Raw genomic sequence first — 22,141 nt, 5'->3', positions numbered from 1 at the left:
GCCACCCACTAAGCCCATCTCCTGATGCTTAAATCCTGAAGATACAGAATCATTCAAAAATCTTTGTGAATTTGAGCCATTTCATTAAGAAAAACAAACATCAATTTCCTAGTTGAATCCGTCCCACTTCAAAATTATGTCAAAACTAAGACAAGCTATCTTCTGTTTTTTCTGTAAAGGGAATCATTCATTTGTGCCAGGTAAAGAAACAGACATTATCCACATGTACATGATTCTGCTCACACTGTCCTCAGGCTGGTTGGAAGATGCTCCGAGAACCCAGAGGGTTAGGATGTGGAATATCCGCTCTACCTTGAGAAGATCATCAAAACAGCATGAGTTCATCAACAGCCCATGTTCTCTGGTCCTGGTTGAGGACTTGGGAGAGGGAAGGGTCTAGAGGTATACGATACAAGCCCCAAACCAAACAACAATGAAAAGTTTTCAAGTTCGTTAAGTAAAAAATGCAGGTGATCATAGTGAGACCCTGTGTCAAAACTTTTTTAAATTAAGAAAGAGGAAAGAGGGCTGGAGAGATGGCTCAGTGGGTAAGATCACCAACTGCTCTTCCAGAGGTCCTGAGTTCAATTCCCAGCAACCACATGATGGCTCAGAACCATCTGTAATGAGATCTGGTGCCCTCTTCTGGCCTGCAGGGACACATGCAGACAGAACACTGTATACATAATAAATAAATATATCTTTAAAAAAAAAAAAAAGATATTTAAAAAAAAAAAAAAAAAAGAAAGAGGAAAGACTGGGTGGTGGTGGCGCAAGTCTTTAATCCCAGCAGGCAGATCTCTGTGAGTTCGAGGCGAACCTGGTCTACAGAGAGAGATCCAGGACAGGCACCAAAACTACACAGAGAAACTTTGTCTTGAAAAAAAAATAAATAACAACAACAACAACAAAACAAAGAAAAAGGAAGAGGGGAAGGAACTCTTTGAGGGTTGATCGACCTTTCACAGGGGTTGCCTAAGACCACCAGAAAACACAGATATTCACATTATGATTCATAACTATAGCAAAATTACAGTTATGAAGTAGCAACAAAAATAATTTTATGGTTGAGGGTCACCACAACATGAGGAACTGTACTGAAGTGTGGAAGCATTAGGAAGGTTGAGAAGCACTGCTTTAAATGATACTTTCTTTCGTTTTTTTGTTGTTATTGTTGTTGTTGTTTTGTTTTCAACCCTCAATTCAGGATGGGTGTGGGAGGAAATAGTGCAGATTGGCTTGGCCTGTATATCTTAATCCCATCAAATTTCTAGGTTCATATCACCCTTTGCCTAAAGCAGGCTTTGAACATCTGCCACCAGTCTTATTTATTTGCACTTATTTATTGGGGGTTGCATGTGTGCCATGCCATGCTTGTATGGGTCAGAGGACAACTTTTGGGAGTTGGTTCTCTCCTCCCATCATGCAGGATCCAGGGAGTGAAGTCAGTCAGCAGGCAGCGAGCAAAACCATCTCACCAGGCCACCTGTGTCTCCATCTCCTCCTCCCTCTTACATGTATGGGTATTTTGCCTGCATGTATATATGTGTACCACTTGCATGCCTGGTGCTCTCAGAGGCCAGAAGAGAAGTTTGGATCCCTGGAGGGAACTGGAGTATAGACAGCTTTGAACCACCATGTGGGTGCTGGGCTCTTCCAGGTCCTCTAGAAGAGCAGCTAGTGCTCTTAACCTCTGAGTCATCTCTCCAGCATCCTTCAACAGCCCCCCCCACACACACACACCAATCTCTTTTTTTTTTTTTTTTTTTTGGTTTTTCGAGACAGGGTTTCTCTGTGTAGCTTTGCGCCTTTCCTGGCACTCACTTGGTAGCCCAGGCTGGCCTCGAACTCACAGAGATCCGCCTGTCTCTGCCTCCCGAGTGCTGGGATTAAAGGCGTGCGCCACCACCGCCCGGCTTCACCAATCTCTTTTAAAGCATTTTATGAGTAGAATATATCTCCAGGCTCCCAGAGTCAGAATCTCCCACTTCTTACAGACCTCCTTGCCCAGGTCAGTTCCTCCACACAACAAGAACTCATGACCAGCTGCCAAGTTTAGCCTTTCTCCCCGATTCTCGGCATCTTCCGAAGTCGTCAGGTTCTACTGCATTGTTCTCTGCTGACTTGCTCATCCTTTCCTCGTGATGTAAACTTAATAGAGAGGTGAGCTAACATCTCAACTATCCAGCACGGTAACTTCTTTAATCAAGAGGATGAACAACAAAGCTGGTCTGTTTTCTCCCTTTCCCGTTCTCGCCCACCTGCAGTCCCGGGTGTCATGAGGGTACTTTCATAAGTTTATCCCTGAGCTCATTAGAAACCTCTGTTCCCGGTCCCCCAGCACTGAGGAGGGAGGGTGAAAGGACAGCTTGGAAGAACAGGTCCAGGTGTGTGCCCTAAAACTGGGGCACACAATTCTGTTTGACAAGCGACTTGCCTAATACAGAGAATTATTTGTCACAATAGAATAAAAATAATACAAAAGATAAGTAGGGATCCCAGCAAGATGACTCAGCAGCACTTGCTGCCAAGCCTCATGACCCGACTTTAACTGTCAGGCCCCGCGTGGTGTGAGGAGAAGGGACTTCAGGGAGTTGTTCTCTGATCTCCTCTCATACTAACCAGCCAACCAAACACATAAATGCAATTTTAAAATCCTATGCAGCTGCCAGGTGTGGTGGGGCACATAAAGATCTAGTTGCCTTTTATCCGAGTGCTCTGGAGGCAGAGGGTGAATCTCGGTGAGTTACAGGCCAGCCAGGGCTACACAGGGAGACTGTTTCAAACAAACAAACAAACGAACAAACACAAATGTCCTGAGGATTTAGAAATACAAGAGATGGCCGGGCGGCGGCGGTGGTGGTGCACGCCTTTAATACAAGAGAATATTGTCCGGACACATTCTGCGTCTTCTGAACCCTTGTTAGAGCATGTACTGAGCCAGTCCCGGCTCTTCGCAGAGGAGATCAAGTTTCCATCTGGAGTTTTGTTTGTGCTTTGAGAAACTGCCCCCTCCCCTATCTTCAAAACTAGTGCTGAAGGAATGGGAAGGCTTTCTAGTCCAATTTTCTTCCATTTGTGTACCCCACAAAGGACACCATTCTGCTCCCCATTCACAGGTGTCTGGATGTATACAGGCCTCCGCAAACTGCTCCCCAGAGCCTCTTCCTTCCATCCCCAAACACACTGCATCCCAGAGCAGAACATAGAGTGTCAACTTTTTTTCAAGGTCCCTGTGACGTGTGTGTGTGTGTGTGTGTGTGTGTGTGTGTGTGTGTGTGTGTGTGTGTGTGTCCCATGCTACAGTCCCTGTGTGGAGGTCAGAGAACAACTTTGTGGAGTCAGTTCCCTCATTCCACCTTTCCCCCTTTTCCAGGAACAGAACTCATGAGTCCTCAGGCTTGCAGCAACGCCTTTATTTACTAACTCACCTTATTTATCTGGTTGTTTTGAGCTTTTGAGAAGGTGGCAAACTCCCACACTATAGCCCAGGCTAACCTGCAAGTAATGACAATTTTCTCAGCCTCCCAAGTGCTGGGATTAACTGGAGGGGAGCATAGTGCCTGACTGGGTACATTATACTCTCTCTCTCTCTCTCTTTTTAAAGCATGTATTTATGGGGGTGTGCCACAGCATGCTTGTGGAGGTCAGAGAACAACTCCTGGGACTCAGTGGGACTCTTTTCTCTCCTTCTCTCATGGGACCCAATAACAAGCTCGTATCTTCACATTTGGTGGCAAGTGCCTTTATCCCCTGAGCCATTTAGCCGGCCCACATTATTATTATTACTATTACTATTATTTCGAGACAGTCTTTCTATGTAGTTCTGGCTATTCTGGAACTTGCTATGTAGACCAGGCTGGCCTCAAACACAGAGATCCGCCTCCCTAGTGCTGAGATTAAAGGTGTGGGCGCCACATCTGGCCCTACATTACATTCTTGAGCTGGGATTTGCAACAATCCTCTAGGTACTGACCCTGAGCCGTATACAGCGTGGACTCCTATTATTAAATTTGACTAATTCTACGCAAATACACCCTCCCCATCACACTTCCAGGCTGCAGAGATGATATGCCTTATATTCAGCCCTACACAAAAATTTGACAAGGAAGTTCGGATGCCACAGGGGTTGAGCTCAGTTCAACTTAACAGCCTAGCTACAAGTACACAAGCTCCCTTTCTTCCCGGTGCTGGAAGTATCTGGCGGGCGTTGAGAGCGCGAGCCTGATGGATTTCACAAGGGACCTGACCTGCGCAAACTGGAAGAGCTTGCGGGGCTGGGAAGGAAAAAAAGCCCGGCAACTTGTGATGTCATCTGGATCTGCGCTCCGATAGGCCCTACCTAATTACGTAGTTAGAGTCTGGGGTAGCCCGGGTTGGAGCCTAAGGGGACCTCTCGCGGACATTCAGAGATACGCACTCGAGAGGAAGATAAAATCACCACTCCTAAGCCCCACAAATTCTTGCGGACTCCTCCCCCTTCCTAGAAGATCCGCCTTCATCGTGCACCTCGGCTGTTGATTTCTTTCTCCTCCTCGAAATCGGCCATCTGCTCGCCGGGCCTGGCATTTCCCAGAAGCCCCAGCGCCGGGAAGGAGTTTGCAGCTGCTCGGTCATCGTGCGGCCCGACGCGAGCCCGCGCTGGTGTGCAGGCCCGGCTCTGTGCCTGGTCTCTGGTGTGAGGGTTTAGGCGAGGCCCCTGCCTCGGTCCCCGGACTAGGCCGCGACCCCGGGCGCCATGAAGCAGGAGGGCTCGGCGCGGCGCCGAGGCGCCGACAAGGCAAAGCCGCCGCCGGGAGGGGAACAAGAACCGCCGCCGCCCGCCCCCCAGGATGTGGAGATGAAAGAGGAGGCAGCAGCAGGGAGCGGCTCAACGGGGGAGGGAGACGGCAAGGCAGCCGCGACCGAGCACTCCCAGCGAGAGCTGGACACTGTCACCTTGGAAGGTACGGGAGCCCGCGTCCGGGACATGCCGCGATCACGGGTGACAGCGGCCACGGTGATGCGAGTTCTCCCTGGGACCTCTGCGCAGCCTCCGCCTACCTCGGTTCCCTGTGTTCGGTCCATGGGGCTGGGGTCGGAAATGCCCGCCCTGTCACCCTCGACCCCCGCCGGCGACTGAACCTGTTCTCCAGGCTGCGGACTGCTCTCCTCACACTCCCTCTCCTCATCTGGGGTTGCACCTTGGTCTCATCGAGCCTTTTCTTCAGTTCTCCCCACTGATCTACTCCATGTACACCCTATCTAACCGATTTTAGCGCCTCCGAAATGTTATTGAGCTCTAGAAATCAGCGTTTGTATTTGTGTCTAAAGAAGCCAGGGTAGCATTACACTGGCCCCTTAGTTTATAAAGGGTTCTGTAGCTCTAGCTTCCTTTAGCGAACTCCCTAGATGAGCTATTTCTACCTTGTGTTGCTTCCTTACTTCTGTAATTGAAGTATCTATAAACTGTCCCGTTGCTCTTTTCCTCTCCCTTGAGGTCCTTACTCCCTTCGTTTCTAAAGAGTTCAAGCACATACACACTTTAACTCCTCAGTTTGTCTTTTTGTTGTTGTTTGTTTGTTTGTTTATAGCGCTTACCTGTGGCCTCAACTCCTATAAGCCACCACCTTCCTCAGCTTTCTTCCAGATGCCAGTCCTCGGGTTCCTGTTGTCCTCTTGTTCCTCTTAAATTGCTGTATTACTTTTCCCACTTAGTCCATCCTGTCCATGTTTGAAGTGGGTGGGGTGAGACTTCTCACTGTGAGTCTGTGCGGTTTTCCAAGTTCTAGCTCAAGTGGGACCAGACTCCTTACTGGAATTTTTTTCTCTCTCTCTCTTTGCTTAACTACATGAGGAACTACTTCAAAACATGGAGATAAGCCACGTTATGCCCCGAGTGGTACTTTTGAGGATGTGTGTGTATGTATGGACTGCATCAACTCCCACTTTAAAACAAAAACAAAAACAAAAAAAACTTGGCAACAGGATCTATGTACAGTAAAGGTCTTTTATCTGAAATAAAAGTGGCCAGTGGTAGAGATGTCACTCAGCATTGCCTGAGTGTTTGTGTGTGTGTGTGTGTGTGTGTGTGTGTACACATTTCATTGTAGTTTTTCACTGTAGAAATTTTGAAACATGAGAATTCTAAAGTAACAGGGAGAAAAATTCAACCAGGATTAGCATGTTTTCCTGTGTATTTTCAAGCTCTTCTATAATTGGAATCACTGAAGTACACAGTTAGGATCAAGGTATTAGTATGTAAAAAATTTTTTTTTGTCTTTTTTCATTTAACACGTCCATGAACATAAGGTTCAATTTATTCGAGAAGCATTTATTGACTGCTCAGTGTAGTGATTGAGACTGGAAAGTCCAGAATCAGTTTCCCTGTTTGTATAAGTGAGATTATTAATAGCATTAGCTCTTTTGTTGGGTTATTGTGAACGTTAGAATGCATGAATTGTGCCTAGCACATACATAGTAAATTCATGGTAAGGCCTCTATTCAAAGCAGCTGTTACTATTTGTAATAATTGGTATCACAAGCACCATTGTTAAGTGGGAAATCTGACTAAGAAACTGCCAGTTGATTGCGTTCTCGTAAATTGTGTTTGTGTGTATGAGTGTTTTACCTGTGTGTTTGTAAGTGTACCACCTGTGTGCAGTGCCCACAAAGGCCAGAAGAGGACATCTGATTCCCTGGAGCTATAGTTATGGACGGATGTGAGCCACCATGTGGGTGCTGGGAATAGAACCCAGGTCCTCTGGAAGAGCAGCAAGTACTCAACCACTGAACCATCTCTTTGGCCCCATTTCTAAAGATTTTTATGTTGTCCTGAAAATCTGATTTACATTATAAATGTTCTTTTCCCTTTATTCTTTGTTTCCATTCCATTTTAAAATATTACTAATTTGGTAATATAAAAATGTTTCCTTTTTCAGATATTTGGATACTACCAAAATACAGTCTTCATGTCTTTTATTGGCTTGCCAACCTCTGCTTATGTCCAATGTCCACTTTTGTTTTGAAGTTATGGCCAGCAGTTTCTCTCTCTCTCTCTTTTTTGTAAGATTTATTTACTTATGTGCATTGGTGTTTTACATATATATGTATATCTGTGTGAGGGTGTCAGGTTCCCTGGAACTGGAATTACAGACAGTTGAGTACTGGGAATTGAACCTGGGTCCTCTGGAAGAACAGCCAGTGCTCTTAATTGCTGAGCCATCTCTCCAGCCTCAGTAGTTTCTCTTAGCCAGTTATGTAAGTTCTTTGTGAAATGAGCTGTGAATCTGGTCATGTGTTGCGCATATTTTTCTCTTGTTGACATGGTTATTCAAAAGGCTTTTTTTGTAGTCACACTCCTCAGTCCGCTGTGCCTGTCTCTGAGATTGCTCCACTGTTTACAAAGTCCTTCCCTAGTCTCAGCTCGGATGAATCTCCATGTATTTCTTCTATTGTTTCTCACCTCTTTTCTGTGCCTTTCAGCTCTCCTCTGCCCTGTCCCCGCCCCAGCTGTAGTTTCCTTGTATCCGGTTGTGTCTGAACATTGGTGCACTGCATCCATAAATACTGCTTAACTATTGGGCCAAAAGGGTAAATAGACATGTTCCATGGAACTGCTCCCCCAGAGTGGTGGGGGACAGGAGGAACTGGAAGTAACTTCTCTTTCTTCTCCGGTCCTTTGCAGATATCAAGGAGCACGTGAAACAGCTAGAGAAGGCTGTTTCGGGCAAGGAGCCTCGGTTTGTGCTGAGGGCGCTGCGGATGCTGCCGTCCACATCACGCCGCCTCAACCACTATGTTCTCTATAAGGCCGTGCATGGCTTCTTCACCTCCAATAATGCCACTCGAGACTTCCTGCTGCCCTTCCTAGAAGAAGTGAGTTGGGCTAGCTTCAAGGGTGTCTGATAGGATTTGCAGTGTCTCAGGTGTGATGGCTTCATTCTTAAGCCTTTTGTGAGATTACAGAAATCTTTATTATAGCCTGTTGCCAGCCTCCTTGACACTCCAAGGAAAGGACTGTCTTTAATTTTGTATCCTCAGCACCTGGCAAATTCTTTGTGCGTAGTAGGCACTCAGTAAATGTGCGTCAAAACACGTAGTGAGAGTCCATTAAACGCATGTTGATTGGTTGGCTGCACTTTTCCATGGTAACCCTGTCCTCCCCTAGCCCATGGACACAGAAGCCGATCTACAGTTCCGTCCACGTACAGGAAAAGCTGCATCAGCACCTCTTCTACCTGAAGTGGAAGCTTATCTCCAGCTGCTCATGGTCATCTTCCTGATGAACAGCAAACGCTACAAAGAGGTACCAGGATGCGGTGGGAATAATTAGCCAGCCCCAGGTCTCTGGGGGAGATGATCTCCAGTGAAGAAATAGAGGGGATCACTGTAAACTATCTCTCCACCCACCTCCCCAAGCTAGGCATGGCGGTGCACACCTGCAATCCCATTGCTCAGAGGCTGAGACAGAAGAGGAGTTCAAGGCCAGCGTGGGCTGCATAGTGAGACCCTGTCTCACATTTGCACAGCGTAAACTTTCATAGATCTTTAAGAAATGGTAGCCAAGTAGTGGTGGCACATGCCTTCAATCCCAGCACTCAGAAGGCAGAGGCAGGCAAATATCTGAGTTCAAGGCTAGCCTGGTCTACATAGTGAGTTCCAGGACAGCCAGGGCTACACAGAGAAACCCTGTCCGGAAAAACCAGAAAAAAAAAAAGGAAAAAGAAATGGCAACTAATCATGCATGGTGCCTGTCTATTACCTCAGCACTCAGGAGGCTGAGACAGAAGGATTGATACATGGCATGTGCACGTGCAAATAAAAGTACATATTTGTAAAAATTATATTTTTAAAATGCCAACTCTGGCCGGGCGGTGGTGGCGCACACCTTTAATCCCAGCACTTGGGAGGCAGAGGCAGGCGGATCTCTGTGAGTTCGAGGCCAGCCTGGGCTACCAAGTGAGTCCCAGGAAAGGCGCAAAGCTACACAGAGAAACCCTGTCTCGAAAAACAAAACAAAACAAAACAAAAAAGCCAACTCTGTGAGGCTGGAGAGATGGTTCAGCTGTTAAGAGTGCTGGTTACTGTTGACGAGGACCCAGGTTTGATTCCCAGCACCCACACGGCAGCTCACAACCATATATAACTCCAGCTCCAGGAGATTCAACATCTTCTGGCTTAGCACCAGGCAGGCATGTAATGCACCTAGTATACATTAAGGCAAAACACTCGTACGCTCATCCATGTAGTAAAGAACTCTGGCTTTGGGCCTGAAGCATTTCCAGGAAGGAATTGGGTATTCAAGCTGCACTCCAGTTCTCTCACTTGCCAGGTTGGGTCATCTTGCTTGACAGTTGTAGCTACACGGGACATGCAGAAATGACAGGTGTCACTCTTCATGCTCTGTTTTGTTCTTTTTCACGTCACCGTTTTGTTTGCTTGTTTTTGTTTTCAATAAAATCCATCCTTTTGCTGCCTGCGGTTGGGTGGTTTTCCTGTATACACAGAGGGCTGCACTGCCATCCACACTAACCCAAGGGCGTGTTCCCCGCTCCAGCACAAACGCCACCTTCCCTCGACCCACAGGCCACCTGTGTGCTTTCTGACTGTGCAAGACTGGCCTCCTGCATTAATACAAAGTCTGAAGATTAGGCAGTGGGTAATGGCATAGCGTGGGTCAATGAGCACGTCCTTCTGTGGTTTTAACTGAAGATGGAAGCGAGGATGTCACGTGTGCTCGTGCTGGCAAGCACTGTACCTCTGAACTGTCCCCTAGCCTCTCGGTTTCCCTGTGTTTTACTTCAGTGTTTACTCTATAACCCAAGCTGGCCCGAGACTTGCTGCAGTCCTCCTGGTGGGATTACATGTTTGTGACTGGTTAAGAGTCTTTTGTTTGCTGTTTTACCTGCATGTGGAAGGGTGTTGGAGCCCCTGGAACTGAAACTGCAGACTGTTGTGGGTGCTGGGAATTGAACCCCAGGACCTCTGGAAGAGCAGCCAGTGCTGTTAACCATTGAGCCATCTCTCCAGCCCCCAGCTGGCTATTAGTCTAATGAATATGCCTTCCTTTGTTTATTGTTACTGTTTTTGTTTAGTTTTGTTTCTCTAGCCCAGCCTAGCCTCAAACTGGATCTTCCTCCCTCCCAAGTACCAGGGTTACAGGCATGCAGCACCACACTTGGTTCTTTATGTGTTCTTGGGTTACTTTGAATGATGCAGATATTAGCATTTATCTATAAGCTTTTGTCTGTAGCTCTTTACAGTTCTCTTGGATGTACACCTAGGAGCAGAATTGCTGGCTCATCATACTTCCTCTTTGACCTTTGGAGAATTACCACTTAGTTCTCTTTTACTCCCCCAAACCCCTTTCCAGGCCCAGAAAATCTCTGATGACCTGATGCAGAAGATCAGCACTCAGAACCGCCGAGCCCTGGACCTTGTAGCTGCAAAGTGTTATTATTATCACGCCCGAGTCTATGAGTTCCTGGACAAGCTGGATGTGGTGCGCAGGTATGAGTAGTCAAGGTCTCCATGGGATCAGAGCCATGGTCATCACTACTACAGAGTTGTGGGCCTGGAGAGAATGAGGAACGAGTGGGTGTGAAGTTCTGTCTCAGTCACTGTTTGTTGATGTGAAGAAACACCATGACCAAGGCAACTCAGAAGGTTTAGTCCATTGTCATCATGGCAGCATGCATGGCTCTGGAACAGTAGCTGAGAGCAACATCCTTGTCTGAGGCGGGTGGAGGGCTGGCTTGAGCTTGGGGGGGGGGGGGGCGATTGAGACAGGGTTTCTCTGTGTAGCCCTGGCTGTCCTGGAACTTGCTCCGTAGATTAGGCTGGCCTCAAATGCAGAGATCCTCCTGCCTCTGCCTCCTGAGTATGTGGATGCTTGAGCTTTTGAAACCTCAGTGACACACTTCCTCTAGCAAGACCACACCTACTCCAACAAGGCCACACCTCCTGACCCTTCTGAGTCTTTCCAATAATGCTGCTCCTTGGTGACTAAGCATTCAAATATGTGCCTGTGGGGGCCATCTTGTTCAAACCAACACAGATACCCAGCAGGTAATGGGTAATCGCTAACATACCCTGAGCTGTGGGGATGGTAATCCTGGGTAAGCAATGGGGATAACCTCTGGACTTTAATGAACTACCCTTCCTGTCACCCCACAGCTAGGGAGGATTGGTGGGTGAGGTAGAGGTGAAAGACATACTAGAAATACTTTGGCTTTCTGTGCAAAACCTGCTCCAGCCACCCCAGCCGGAGCCCTTGAGAAAAGCCAGGGTCCTCGTGGTAGTTTCTGAGAACTGAGCTGACCGACTCCTCTTTCTTCCTTGGCTCCCTCTCCTCTCTGCCAGCACACTAGCCTCCTCTTCTTCCTCGGGCATAGCAGAAATCCCTCCTCAGAGCCTTTGGGCTCTCCTTTGCCCAGAACCCTCTCTCTCCACCTCCTTCAAGTCTATCCTTCCCTGTAACCATCTCAGTCCTGTGTGACCGGGCTGTGTAAAAGTCCTACAGCCTGAGTTCATCCCTGAGATCACATCATAAGAGGGTAAAGCCAGTTCCCTAAAGTTGTCCTCTGACCTCCATATCTGTGCTATTGCACACTCACCCATACACAATTTTTAATGTAATAAATAAAAATTTAAAAAAATTAGCCGGGCGGTGGTGGCGCACGCCTTTAATCCCAGCACTTGGGAGGCAGAGCCAGGCAGATCTCTGTGAGTTCGAGGCCAGCCTGGTCTGCAGAGTGAGATCCAGGACAGCCAGGGCTACACAGAGAAACCCTGTCTCGAAAAAACAAAAAAGTAAGTAAATAAATAAATAAAAATTAGTCCCGGGACTGTTGATGGTTCAGTCGGTAAAGACACCTACTGCCAAGCTTGAGGACCTGAATTTGATCCCCAGGACCCAGATGATGGACTGAGAGGACCAACCCCTGTAAGTTGTCCTCTGACCTTGCATACACACTGTGACCCTCAAGTGCACACACATAAGCGTACTGTGAAATGAAACCCTGGGGCTGGGAGAGAACTCGGCTGCTGAAGGCTCAGGCTCACAACCAAAGGACGGAAGGAAAGGAGCCAGCCCGCTCATGCCTCCTGTGTCCCTCTTGCTCTTCCCCTGGTTTCTGCTTAGCTTCTGCCACCATCTGTCCTGCTGGGTAAACCACACTCTTATCATAAGCCCAAGTGTTGTCCTTTCTAGATTGGTGCCAGACCAAAAGTAATTGGTAAATCGGGCAAGTCAGGGTTGTGTTTTGAGACAGGGCTCTGTGTAGCCCTGGCTGTCCTGGAACTAGACAAGTAGACCAGGCTGGCCTCAAACTCACAGAAGCCCACTTGCCTCTGCCTCCCAGTGCTGGGATTATAGATGTTAGCTACCAAGCCTGACCTAGTTTGAGAGTCTGACCTCCCTTTGCTTTCCTTCTCAGTTTCTTACATGCCCGGCTCCGGACAGCCACCCTCCGGCATGATGCAGACGGACAGGCTACCTTACTGAACCTCTTGCTTCGGAATTACCTGCACTACAGCTTGTATGACCAGGCTGAGAAACTAGTATCCAAGTCTGTCTTCCCCGAACAGGCTAACAACAATGAGTGGGCCAGGTACCTCTACTACACAGGTAAGCAGGGGTCCCCACCCACAAAGCTGATGCAGACTTTTCGGGGTTGGCCCGTCTGGCGTAGATAGCACTCATCCCAGATAGAGACGGGAGGGACGAGGTCATCAGCTTGAGCTGATTAGCACAGTCCAGGCCCACACATGGGATATTCTCAAAGCATCAGGCAAGCAAGAGGCCAGAATATTCTAAAGCCAAGGTGTTTGCCCAAAGAGGGGTAGTGGTGGTTGTGGGGAATAACACCATTTTTTGGTTTGTTTGTTTGTTTGTTTTTTGAGACAGGGTTTCTCTGTGTAACAGCCCTGGCTGTCCTGGAACTTGAGTTGTACATCAGGCTAGCATCGAACTCACAGAGATCCGCCTCCCTCTGCCTCCCTAGTGCTGGGATCAAAGGCGTGTGCCACCAGTGCCTGGCCAACACCACTCTTTTTTTTTTTTTTTTAAATGCCAACTTTGCTTTAGAGTTTTTTTTTTTTTTTAATTTATTTATTTATTATGTATACAATGTTCTGCCTGCATGTATGCCTGCAGGCCAGAAGAGGGCACATTCTTCTTATTACAGATGGTTGTGAGCCACCATGTGGTTGCTGGGAATTGAACTCAGGACCTCTGAAAGAGCAGCCAGTGCTCTTAACCGTTGAGCCATCCCTCCAGCCCGCCATCAACACCCTTTTGACCCACTCTCCTCTCATGTCCCCCAGGCCGAATCAAAGCTATCCAGCTGGAGTACTCTGAGGCCCGGAGAACGATGACCAATGCCCTGCGCAAGGCCCCACAGCACACAGCTGTCGGCTTCAAACAGACGGTGAGCCGAGTTCTGGTCCTCCCCTCTGGTCTTGCTTATCTGATACCCTTTAGGTCTGCTTCCCCGTACTGGAGCCCGAGCTCCTTGACCCTCCCCCTGTGGCCGCCCTACTGTGAGTGCTGGAGCAGCCAGCAGCACCTCAGCTCCTCTGCCAGCTGACGTTCAGATGAGTTTGAAATGTTCCTCATTCCCCAGCACTCCGAGCAGGTATCCCAGGCATGGCCTGGCTTGGGTTGATGAGCCCAGGCTTTTACTTGGTCCCTTACGTGCCAATCTTGATGAGTGTTGTCTGTTCAGGAAATCCAGACAGTCTCATAATTCACAAAGCTGAGGGGCTCCTGTGCACATAATCCTTGGCCACTTCAGAGCCTTCAGACTCTGGTGTTGGTCACCGTGAGTAACAGGAAAGGATAGAGAGGGCGTCTCTCGGTGGTGTTTCAAAGAGAGAAAGAGGCCGGGCGGTGGTGGCTCACGCCTTTAATCCCAGCACTTGGGAGGCAGAGGCAGGCGGATCTCTGTAAGTTTGAGGCCAGCCTGGTCTACAGCACGAGATCCAGGAAAGGCGCAAAGCTACACAGAGAAACCCTGTCTCGAAAAACCAAAAAAAAAAAAAAGAGAGAGAGAAAGAATTAGGCCTTCAGGGACCATGGGCCTATGTAAAGTATCAGAGCCCGGTTTGGGACCCAGTCTTCCAGCTATAGGCCTGTGTTCCTGCCTCAGCATGGCACCAGCCTCCATTCTTCCCTTGTCAGTGTGGGTGAACATGGGCAGTGATGGGTCAGTGTGCTGGGAAGCGTGGTGTTCAATTCAGACTGGGCCAACTTGGTTTTAAAGAATAGAAAATCTTAGGCCGGGCGGCGATGTTGCACGTCTTTAATCCCAGCACTTGGGAGGCAGAGCTAGGCAGATCTTTGTGAGTTCAAGGCCAGCTTGGTCTACAGAGCGAGACCCGGGACAAGCACCAAGACTACAAGGAGAAACCCTGTCTCGGGGGAAAAAAAAATCAGAAATCTTAAATTTGAACTGGTTTTTGGAATACTAATAGAATTTTCACACAAAGGAATTTCCAGACACATAGGACACATGAGCAGCCTGGAAGATTCTTACACTATAAGTCACACGCTTAAGTTTCTTTTAAAAATCACTAAAAGGGCTGGGCAGTGGTGGCACATGCTTTTAATCCCAGAACTCAGGAGGCAGAGGCAGGGGGATCTCTGTGAGTTCCAGGCCAGCCTGGTCTACAGAGCAAGTTCCAAGACAGGCACCAAAAGCTACACACAGAAACCCTGTCTTGAAAAAAAAAAAAAATTCATTAAAAGGGAGGTATGGTGGCAGACAGTGATCCAGGTAGTTAGGAGGCTGACACAGGAAGGTGGCAGGTTCAAGGGCAGCCTGGACTACGTAGTGTAAGACCTTGCCTCAAACAACAAAAATCACTACACATACAGATAATGAATAGTATGTCACGTGCTGGTGTAGCCTCGTGGGTAAGTCTGGTATCTCAAACAAGATGTAAGGATTCATGGCTCCTTACAGTAGCATCCGGGGCAGGATGGAGCCGAGAGAGTTGGGCTGGAATCTTTGGCCACTGTTCAGTAGATGAGGAAGCCTGGGACAATGGAAAAGGAATGTGTGTGTGTGTTTAAGGAGAGAGCCTATCCCCTGCTCCACCTCTTTCACAACTTTTTAAAATACATGTTGCAGCTGGGCATAGAGGGGCACAACTGTACACTCAGGAAGCACAGGCAAGAGTATTAGCACTGGTACCTGGGGCATAGCGGCATCCATCTTTAATCCCAGCATTTGGGTGGCAGAGGCTAGCTTGGTCTACACAGTGAGTTCCAGGCCAGCCAGGGCTAAATAGTGAGACTCTGTTGAGAAAAAGCTCATGTGCACATATGTGAGAGAGAGAGAGAGAGAGAGAGAGAGAGAGAGAGAGAGAGAGAGAGAGAGAGAGGGGGAGGGAGGGAGGGAGGGAGGGAGGTTTCTCAGGTACCAGTGCTGCTGGTAAACGTGAGACTGATTCACTTTCTTTTTTTTTTTTTTTTTTTTTTTTTAAATTTATTTATTATGCACACAGAAGAGGCTGCCAGGTCTCATTACAGATGGTTGTGAGCCACCATGTGGGTGCTGGGAATTGAACTCAGGACCTCTGGAAGAGCAGTCGATGCTCTTAACCTCTGCGCCATCTCTCCAGCCCCTGATTCACTTTCTTTAGGGATGCCATTCAGCATCCATTCCATTAGCCTCTCTGATAGTAAAATGGCACTGGTTACCTGCACAGAAGTCACTGTCCACAGCCACGACTACCAGAGTTAGAAAGAGCTTTATTAGAAGGGAAAGGCGGGGAGCCAGGGTGCGGGGGAGCAGAGCAGAGAGGAAACACAGAAAGAGAAGGGTGGGGGTCTGTGTCCCGCCCCCCCCAAAGCTGAGGGCTGAACCCGTGCCCCACTTTTTAAGTTGGGGATTACCATGCGGCGGGTACATAGTTGCCAGCACCCACTGATGATGTAAGACGCCAGACCCTGAAGATTGAAGGCAGGATCTTAACATTCCAGACTTTTTGCTTGTTATAAAAAAAGCGAGTGAGCTGGGCGGTGGTGGCGCACGCCTTTAATCCCAGCACTCAGGAGGCAGAGCCAGGCAGATCTCTGTGAGTTCGAGGCCAGCCTGGACTACAGAGCAAGATCCAGGAAAGGCGCAAAGCTACACAGAGAAACCCTGTCTCGAAAAACAAACAAAAAAAAAACAAAAAACATGAGTGAATAGGAATAGGGGTGTCATCTCTCCTGGAAAAACTGCTTCCAGCTGACTTGGTGGGCGTCGGTTGGCTCTTAGGGGAAGGGTAAGAAAGGGGGCCTTCCGAGGTAGACAGGCATCTTGGGATGGTGGGCTGTCCTGCTGCCCTGGAGCCGTCCATCCCTCTTGGCTTGGCACCCTGGCCACTTTTGTGTCTGACAGGATGCTGATGAGACAGAAAAGGCCTGAAGTAGATCCCACCTGTCCAGATGGATTTAAGCTGGTTTCTGGGGCTTGGGAAAAATTTTGAACATGTTAAGAAGCCGCCATAAGAAAATTAGTGACCATGGTAGTGTTTAGTACTCTGCTTGTATTGGTTAGTGTTGATGAGAGAGACAGAGATTGGAACATGTTAAGCTTTATCACAGACAGATTGTTTTAAGGCACCTGTTTCCTTTACTAGTTTAGCACCCAGGAGACACAGGTGACCAATTGTTAAAAGCATTTAACAGTAATAGATGGTTCTATTAAAGTCTGTTTTTGCAGAGCCCAGACGCTTTTGGGTCTGGGGTGTAAATACCTTTTAGCTGTTACGGTTTCTTACTTGATGATCTCTGGACTCCAGTTCTGTGGTGGTCCTGTACCATTAGCTGAGCAGTGAGTTAGGAGAGGAGCTGGGAAGAGAAAAGCTTGTGGTGCATGAGAACTTATTTCTGTGGAATCAGGGACAAGGCAGAGATCAGGGCCCTCCCTGTCTGTGTGCATGAGGAGGAGAAGCACTCTGACAGGTCTGGAGTGAGGCACACGGAGGGAGCAATGAAATGAAAGCGCCTACCTTAGCTGCAAAATCTTTTTCCATTAAGTAACCCTGAAAGTACAATTAAATCTGGTGAGATGGGTAAGGCTGTCCTCCCTACCCCGACAATAGGGAAACAAGGAGAGGTGAGACCCCAAAACTCCCAGGACTGGGCCAGTGGCTCTGGTGTCCAGAAGGAAAGAAACGGATCGCTTCTAGGCTGCATTCATTCTGGGTTCCCTTCGAGCCTGTGGCCAAGCCTAGGTCTGCTGGAGGTCTTAGCTTGATGTTCCCATGCCATCTTGGTGCCTGGGTATAGTCAGCTGACTGATTGTCTTTCTAGGCGGCACTTTGAACAAGGCTCAGTTGATGGCCTGGCCTGGCCTGGCATGTACTAGCCCACCTGGGCCCTTTTTTTTTTTTTTTTTACTTAAAACAGGGACCCAATGGCTTTCAGGAGCCAGTGTGTGCCAGCAATGCCAGCAATTTTGTTCTCGGGCTTTTTTTTTTTTTTTTTTTTGGTTTTTTGAGACAGGGTTTCTCTGTGTAGTTTTGGTGCCTGTCCTGGATCTTGCTCTGTAGACCAGGCTGCCTCGAACGCACAAAGATCCGCCTGGCTTTGTTTCCCGAGTGCTAGGATTAAAGGCGTGCGCCACCACCGCCCGGCTGATGATGTAAGATGCTGCGCATGTACAGGGTCCCAACACTCTCCACCATAAACCTTAAAAGACAAACTTTCAAAGTAGGTCTGGGAGAAATTTAGGGAAGGGAGTAGGGGATGAATATGATCAAAATACATTTTAGGAAATTTTCAAAGAATAAAAATATAAAGTAAGAAAAAGCAGATATATTGGTCCAGGCTTCTTGGTGCATGTCAAATTCTAGGACTTGGGAAGTTGAGGTAGGAGTATTGTTCCTAATTCTATGGCGAGTACAGGGCTAACCCAGGCTATAACCTAAACTGTATAAGGAAAGCCTGTCTTTTGAAAAGGCAGACATAGCCGGGCGGTGGTGGCGCCACGCCTTTAATCCCAGCACTCGGGAGGCAGAGGCAGGCGGATCTCTGTGAGTTCGAGGCCAGCCTGGGCTACCAAGTGAGTTCCGGGAAAAGGCGCAAAGCTACACAGAGAAACCCTGTCTCGAAAAAACCAAAAAAAAAAAAAAAAAAAAAGAAAAGAAAAGGCAGACATAAATTTGCTCCCTTCCACTTCTGAGGACTAAAGCCTGACAGGAGGTCTTACTGGGCCAGCATCAAAGCACGGGTGGGGTGGGCATCCTAACCCCACACTGTGTCATTCCAGCCTCTCCTTCCCTCTCATCCTCTGTAGGTTGTTTGTTTGTTTGATGTGAGTATGAGAGAGAGAGAGAGAGAGGGAGGGAGGGAGGGAGGGAGGGAGTGTTAAGAGTCTCCACATAGCCCTGGATGCCCTAGAACTCACTCTGTAGACCAGGCTGGTCTCAAATTCACGGAAATCCTCCTGCCTCTGCCTCCTGAGTGCTGGGATTAAAGGTGTGCGCCACCACGCCTGGTCTTTTTTTTTCTTTTTTTCTTTTTTTTTTTTTTTTTTTTTTTTTTTCAGAGCTGAGGACCGAACCCAGGGCCCTGTGCTTGCTTGGCAAGCGCTCTGCCACTGAGCTAAATCCCAGCCCCTCTTTTTTTCTTAAAGATTTTATTGAAATGTGTGTGGGATGTCTGTCAGTGTGCACCGTGTGTCTGTGGGTTCCCGCAGAGACCGAAGAGGACGACATCAGATCCCCTAGAGCTGGAGTTTCAGGCAGTTGTGAGCCACCGTGTGTGTGCTGGGAACCAAACGCCTATCCTCTGCCGGAGCCGCAAACATGCTTATCTGCTGAGCCATCTCCGCATCCCTCGCTCCCTTTTAAATTCATTTGATTTAGTTTGTGTGTACACATGTCCGTCTACCTGCGTGACTGTGTACGCCACCATTCTGCCCTCCCTCGTCCTCAGTGTGTCTGATGAGATCAGAGCCCCATTCATGTTTCCCCATGTACAAGCTCCCTGCCCACTGTGCTCCCTGCCCACTGTGCTCCCTGCCCACTGTGCTCCCTGCCCACTGTGCTCCCTGCCTGTCACCCCTGGCAGGTGCACAAGCTTCTGATTGTGGTGGAGCTCCTGCTGGGGGAGATCCCAGACCGCCTGCAGTTCCGGCAACCCTCCCTCAAGCGCTCTCTCATGCCCTACTTCCTCCTCACCCAAGGTAAGGCTCATCCCCCAGAGCCCGCCCTGGAGCCCGTGTGTATACCCATTACATCAACTAAGCCACTCCTGTGCCCTCACAGCTGTTAGGACAGGAAATCTTGCCAAGTTCAACCAAGTCCTGGATCAGTTTGGGGAGAAGTTTCAAACAGACGGGACCTACACCCTAATTATCCGACTGCGACACAATGTGATTAAGACAGGTGTGGATTTGAGTCTGAACAGGATGCGGATGGGCTTTCTTCCTGGGACGGGCAGCCTCGTGGGTAGGTGGGTGGTAACCCATCTGTGCCCACCTGCCCAATCCACTGCTGCTCCCACAGGTGTGCGCATGATCAGCCTCTCCTATTCCCGTATCTCCCTGGCGGACATTGCCCAGAAGCTGCAGCTGGATAGCCCAGAAGATGCAGAGTTCATTGTCGCCAAGGTGGGGCTGGCTTGGGAGCCACAGTGGCCAAGGATGTGGCCTTCCTGCTGGTCCAGTGGGCAGGAGTAGGAGGGACTTGGCCAGAGGGTACTGCAGTAGCCCAGTCCCATCAGAAAATGCCAGGAACTGTAGCCAAGCCAGGAGGTTGTCAGAAGGAGAATGAGTCTGGGCGTGAGTGTTAGGACAGAGGACCAGAGCAGCACAGCAGTCTGGCAGGCGGTGACCTTTCCTCCCTTTGGGAGCCCACAGGCCATCCGGGACGGCGTCATTGAGGCCAGCATCAATCATGAGAAGGGCTACGTTCAATCCAAAGAGATGATTGACATCTACTCTACCCGGGAACCCCAGCTAGCCTTCCACCAGCGCATTTCCTTCTGCCTGGACATCCACAATATGTCTGTCAAGGTGAGGCGCCCTTGGCTATGATTGGGCTCCTTGGCATTTATGTCTTCCCTCCCCAGAACATTCAGGGAAGCCTGTCTTGGTTAGTGCCCATGTCCTCGCCCATGTCTAAAAATCACTCATGTGCATCGGGCCGTAGGGACAGAGGACTCAGCCAGTGCTCCCTGGCCCTGGCAGCAGGACTGTAGGGCCTTCTGTCCTTAGAGTGTCACCAGGGAGGAGCAGCAGGGCTCCCAGCGTTAAGGGATCACCTTTGTGAGCCCCTGTCCCGTGAAGCAGATGGTGAATTGCTGCCTGGCTGGCCTGCTTCAGGGATTGCCGAGACAGTTACTCCACATGGAGCACTTGGCCAGGCTCACCTCTATAAACCATGAGGTGGCATTTAGTTCCATGGAAGGTTCTAACCCCTTCTGTGCCTAGACACAGTTTGGCCCTGTTCTGGCCTGGTCTTCCTCTTTACCCAGGAACCAGGGTATTGCTGCCTGCCTTAAAATCTGACAGTGTACTCTGCAGACGTGTGAGGCCCTTTGTGATCAAGTCATTTCTATCCTCACCTTTAACATCTGGTAGTATAAGAATTCAATTCTGAACTGGTGTGATGGTGCACATTTTAATCTCAGCACTCAGGAGACAGAGGCAGGTGGATCTCTATGAGTTTGAGGCAAGCCTGGTCTACAAAGTGAATTCCGGGCTCACCAGGGCTATGTAGAGAGACCTTGCCAATAGATAGGTGGGTGGGTGGGTGGGTGGGTGGATGGATGGATGGATACATACATACATACATACATACCTACGTACCTCCGTACCTACGTCCATACATAGATAACTTGGCACCTAGACAGGCGGGTGGCCATGGCCCACCGTGTTCAGGCCTTGGTGTCTGGGGTAGACAGAGGGCACGCCAGTGACTCCTGCTTCTCTCTTTCTCCACCTGCTGTTTTCAGGCCATGCGCTTTCCTCCCAAATCCTACAACAAGGACCTGGAGTCGGCAGAGGTGAGCAAGAGTGAAGGGTGGACCTTTTCAGAGGGAAGCCGGGAAGGCAGGAGGGCAGGGCAGCCCCTCCTCCCTTGGGTGAAGCCGGCAGCCCCTCTCTCCGCAGGAACGGCGTGAGCGGGAGCAGCAGGATTTGGAGTTTGCCAAGGAGATGGCGGAGGATGATGACGACAGCTTCCCTTGAGCCGGGGCCTGGGGAGGGGTGGGCTGAGTGGAGACTGGCGTTTGTCTTTTCCCTCAGGGGTCCCCTGCCCGGGAACCTGGCCTCCTTTTCCCACACACAGCTCAGACTGCATATGTGCTGTGCGGGAGGGTCAGGGATGCCGGGAGCCAACTCTCCCCCTCTTGTTGCCATGCCTCTCTGTAGCTGGTGACAATACACTGTGGGCAGAACGGGTGGCAGTCTCCTGGAGGCAGGGTCCTGCCTAATGGTGGTGTAGGCAGCAGGAGGGGACGGGCAGAACCGTGGATTAGGGTGTGGACTAGGGCCTGAAGTTGGGACATGTTGGGTTGTATGTTTTTGAAGCTTCAATTATGATTTTTAAACAATAAAAAGTTCTCCAAAGCTCCTTGCACTTGTTGAGTTACAGTGTTGACAAGCCCAGGTGGCTTTCTTTCGTTGGCATCCTAGGCCCAAGTGTGATCAGGATCCAGCGGATCTGCACTGAAGGACGACAGGTGAGGTGAACTGAGGTCAGGAGGCCCAGGTTTAGGGCTCTCAAATGTCAGGCAGATGGATGAGTGTCCTAGGCTTCTCTGCACCCGCCATCAAATAAAGGACTAGACTTTGCCTCCTGGTCTTCAGATCAGAACCTGAACTTCCAAGAGGCTCAAAGGGGTCGAACAACAAGAGATGGAAGTCAGTGGGCAGAGCGCTTGCCTAGCATGCATAAAATCTCTGGGTTCGAGTTCCAGCGCTGCACAAATCAGGCATGATGGCGCACACCTGTGACCCAGCCCAGGCTTGGGTTCAAGAGCAAACTGAGCTGTGTGAGACCCTGCCTTTAAAAGTCAAGAAAGAATGAGCGCTGGCCTCGTGGTGTGCCCGAGAGAAAGCAAAGCCTGGCCGGGTGGGAACAGTTTTGCCCAATGGCCCTGCGGAGTGGGAGATAGGTTGCTCACTGAACACAGAATTGGGGGCCAGGAAGGGGC

The 22,141-nt window shown here is 49.2% G+C and overlaps 1 protein-coding gene across 1 annotated transcript; it reads left to right on the top strand.

Moving 5' to 3' along the window:
* The first annotated feature begins 4,569 nt into the window (after positions 1–4,569).
* Psmd3 (proteasome 26S subunit, non-ATPase 3) lies at positions 4,570–21,558 on the top strand. Its single transcript, XM_052757363.1, has 12 exons — positions 4,570–4,946; positions 7,667–7,857; positions 8,150–8,287; positions 10,355–10,491; positions 12,420–12,610; positions 13,309–13,412; positions 19,052–19,166; positions 19,249–19,368; positions 19,489–19,592; positions 19,842–19,997; positions 20,939–20,989; positions 21,096–21,558. The coding sequence occupies exons 1-12, from the start codon at positions 4,739–4,741 to the stop codon at positions 21,171–21,173; spliced, it is 1,593 nt and encodes a 530-aa protein (XP_052613323.1). The 5' UTR covers positions 4,570–4,738; the 3' UTR covers positions 21,174–21,558.
* Positions 21,559–22,141: the final 583 nt, after the last annotated feature.

This window comes from Peromyscus californicus, unplaced genomic scaffold (assembly GCF_007827085.1).
Source record: "Peromyscus californicus insignis strain IS unplaced genomic scaffold, ASM782708v3 Scaffold_3__1_contigs__length_106647218, whole genome shotgun sequence".
Taxonomy (NCBI): Eukaryota; Metazoa; Chordata; class Mammalia; order Rodentia; family Cricetidae; genus Peromyscus; species Peromyscus californicus.
The sequence above is the reverse complement of the archived record's forward strand: the minus strand, read 5'-3'. Positions and strand labels throughout refer to the sequence as shown.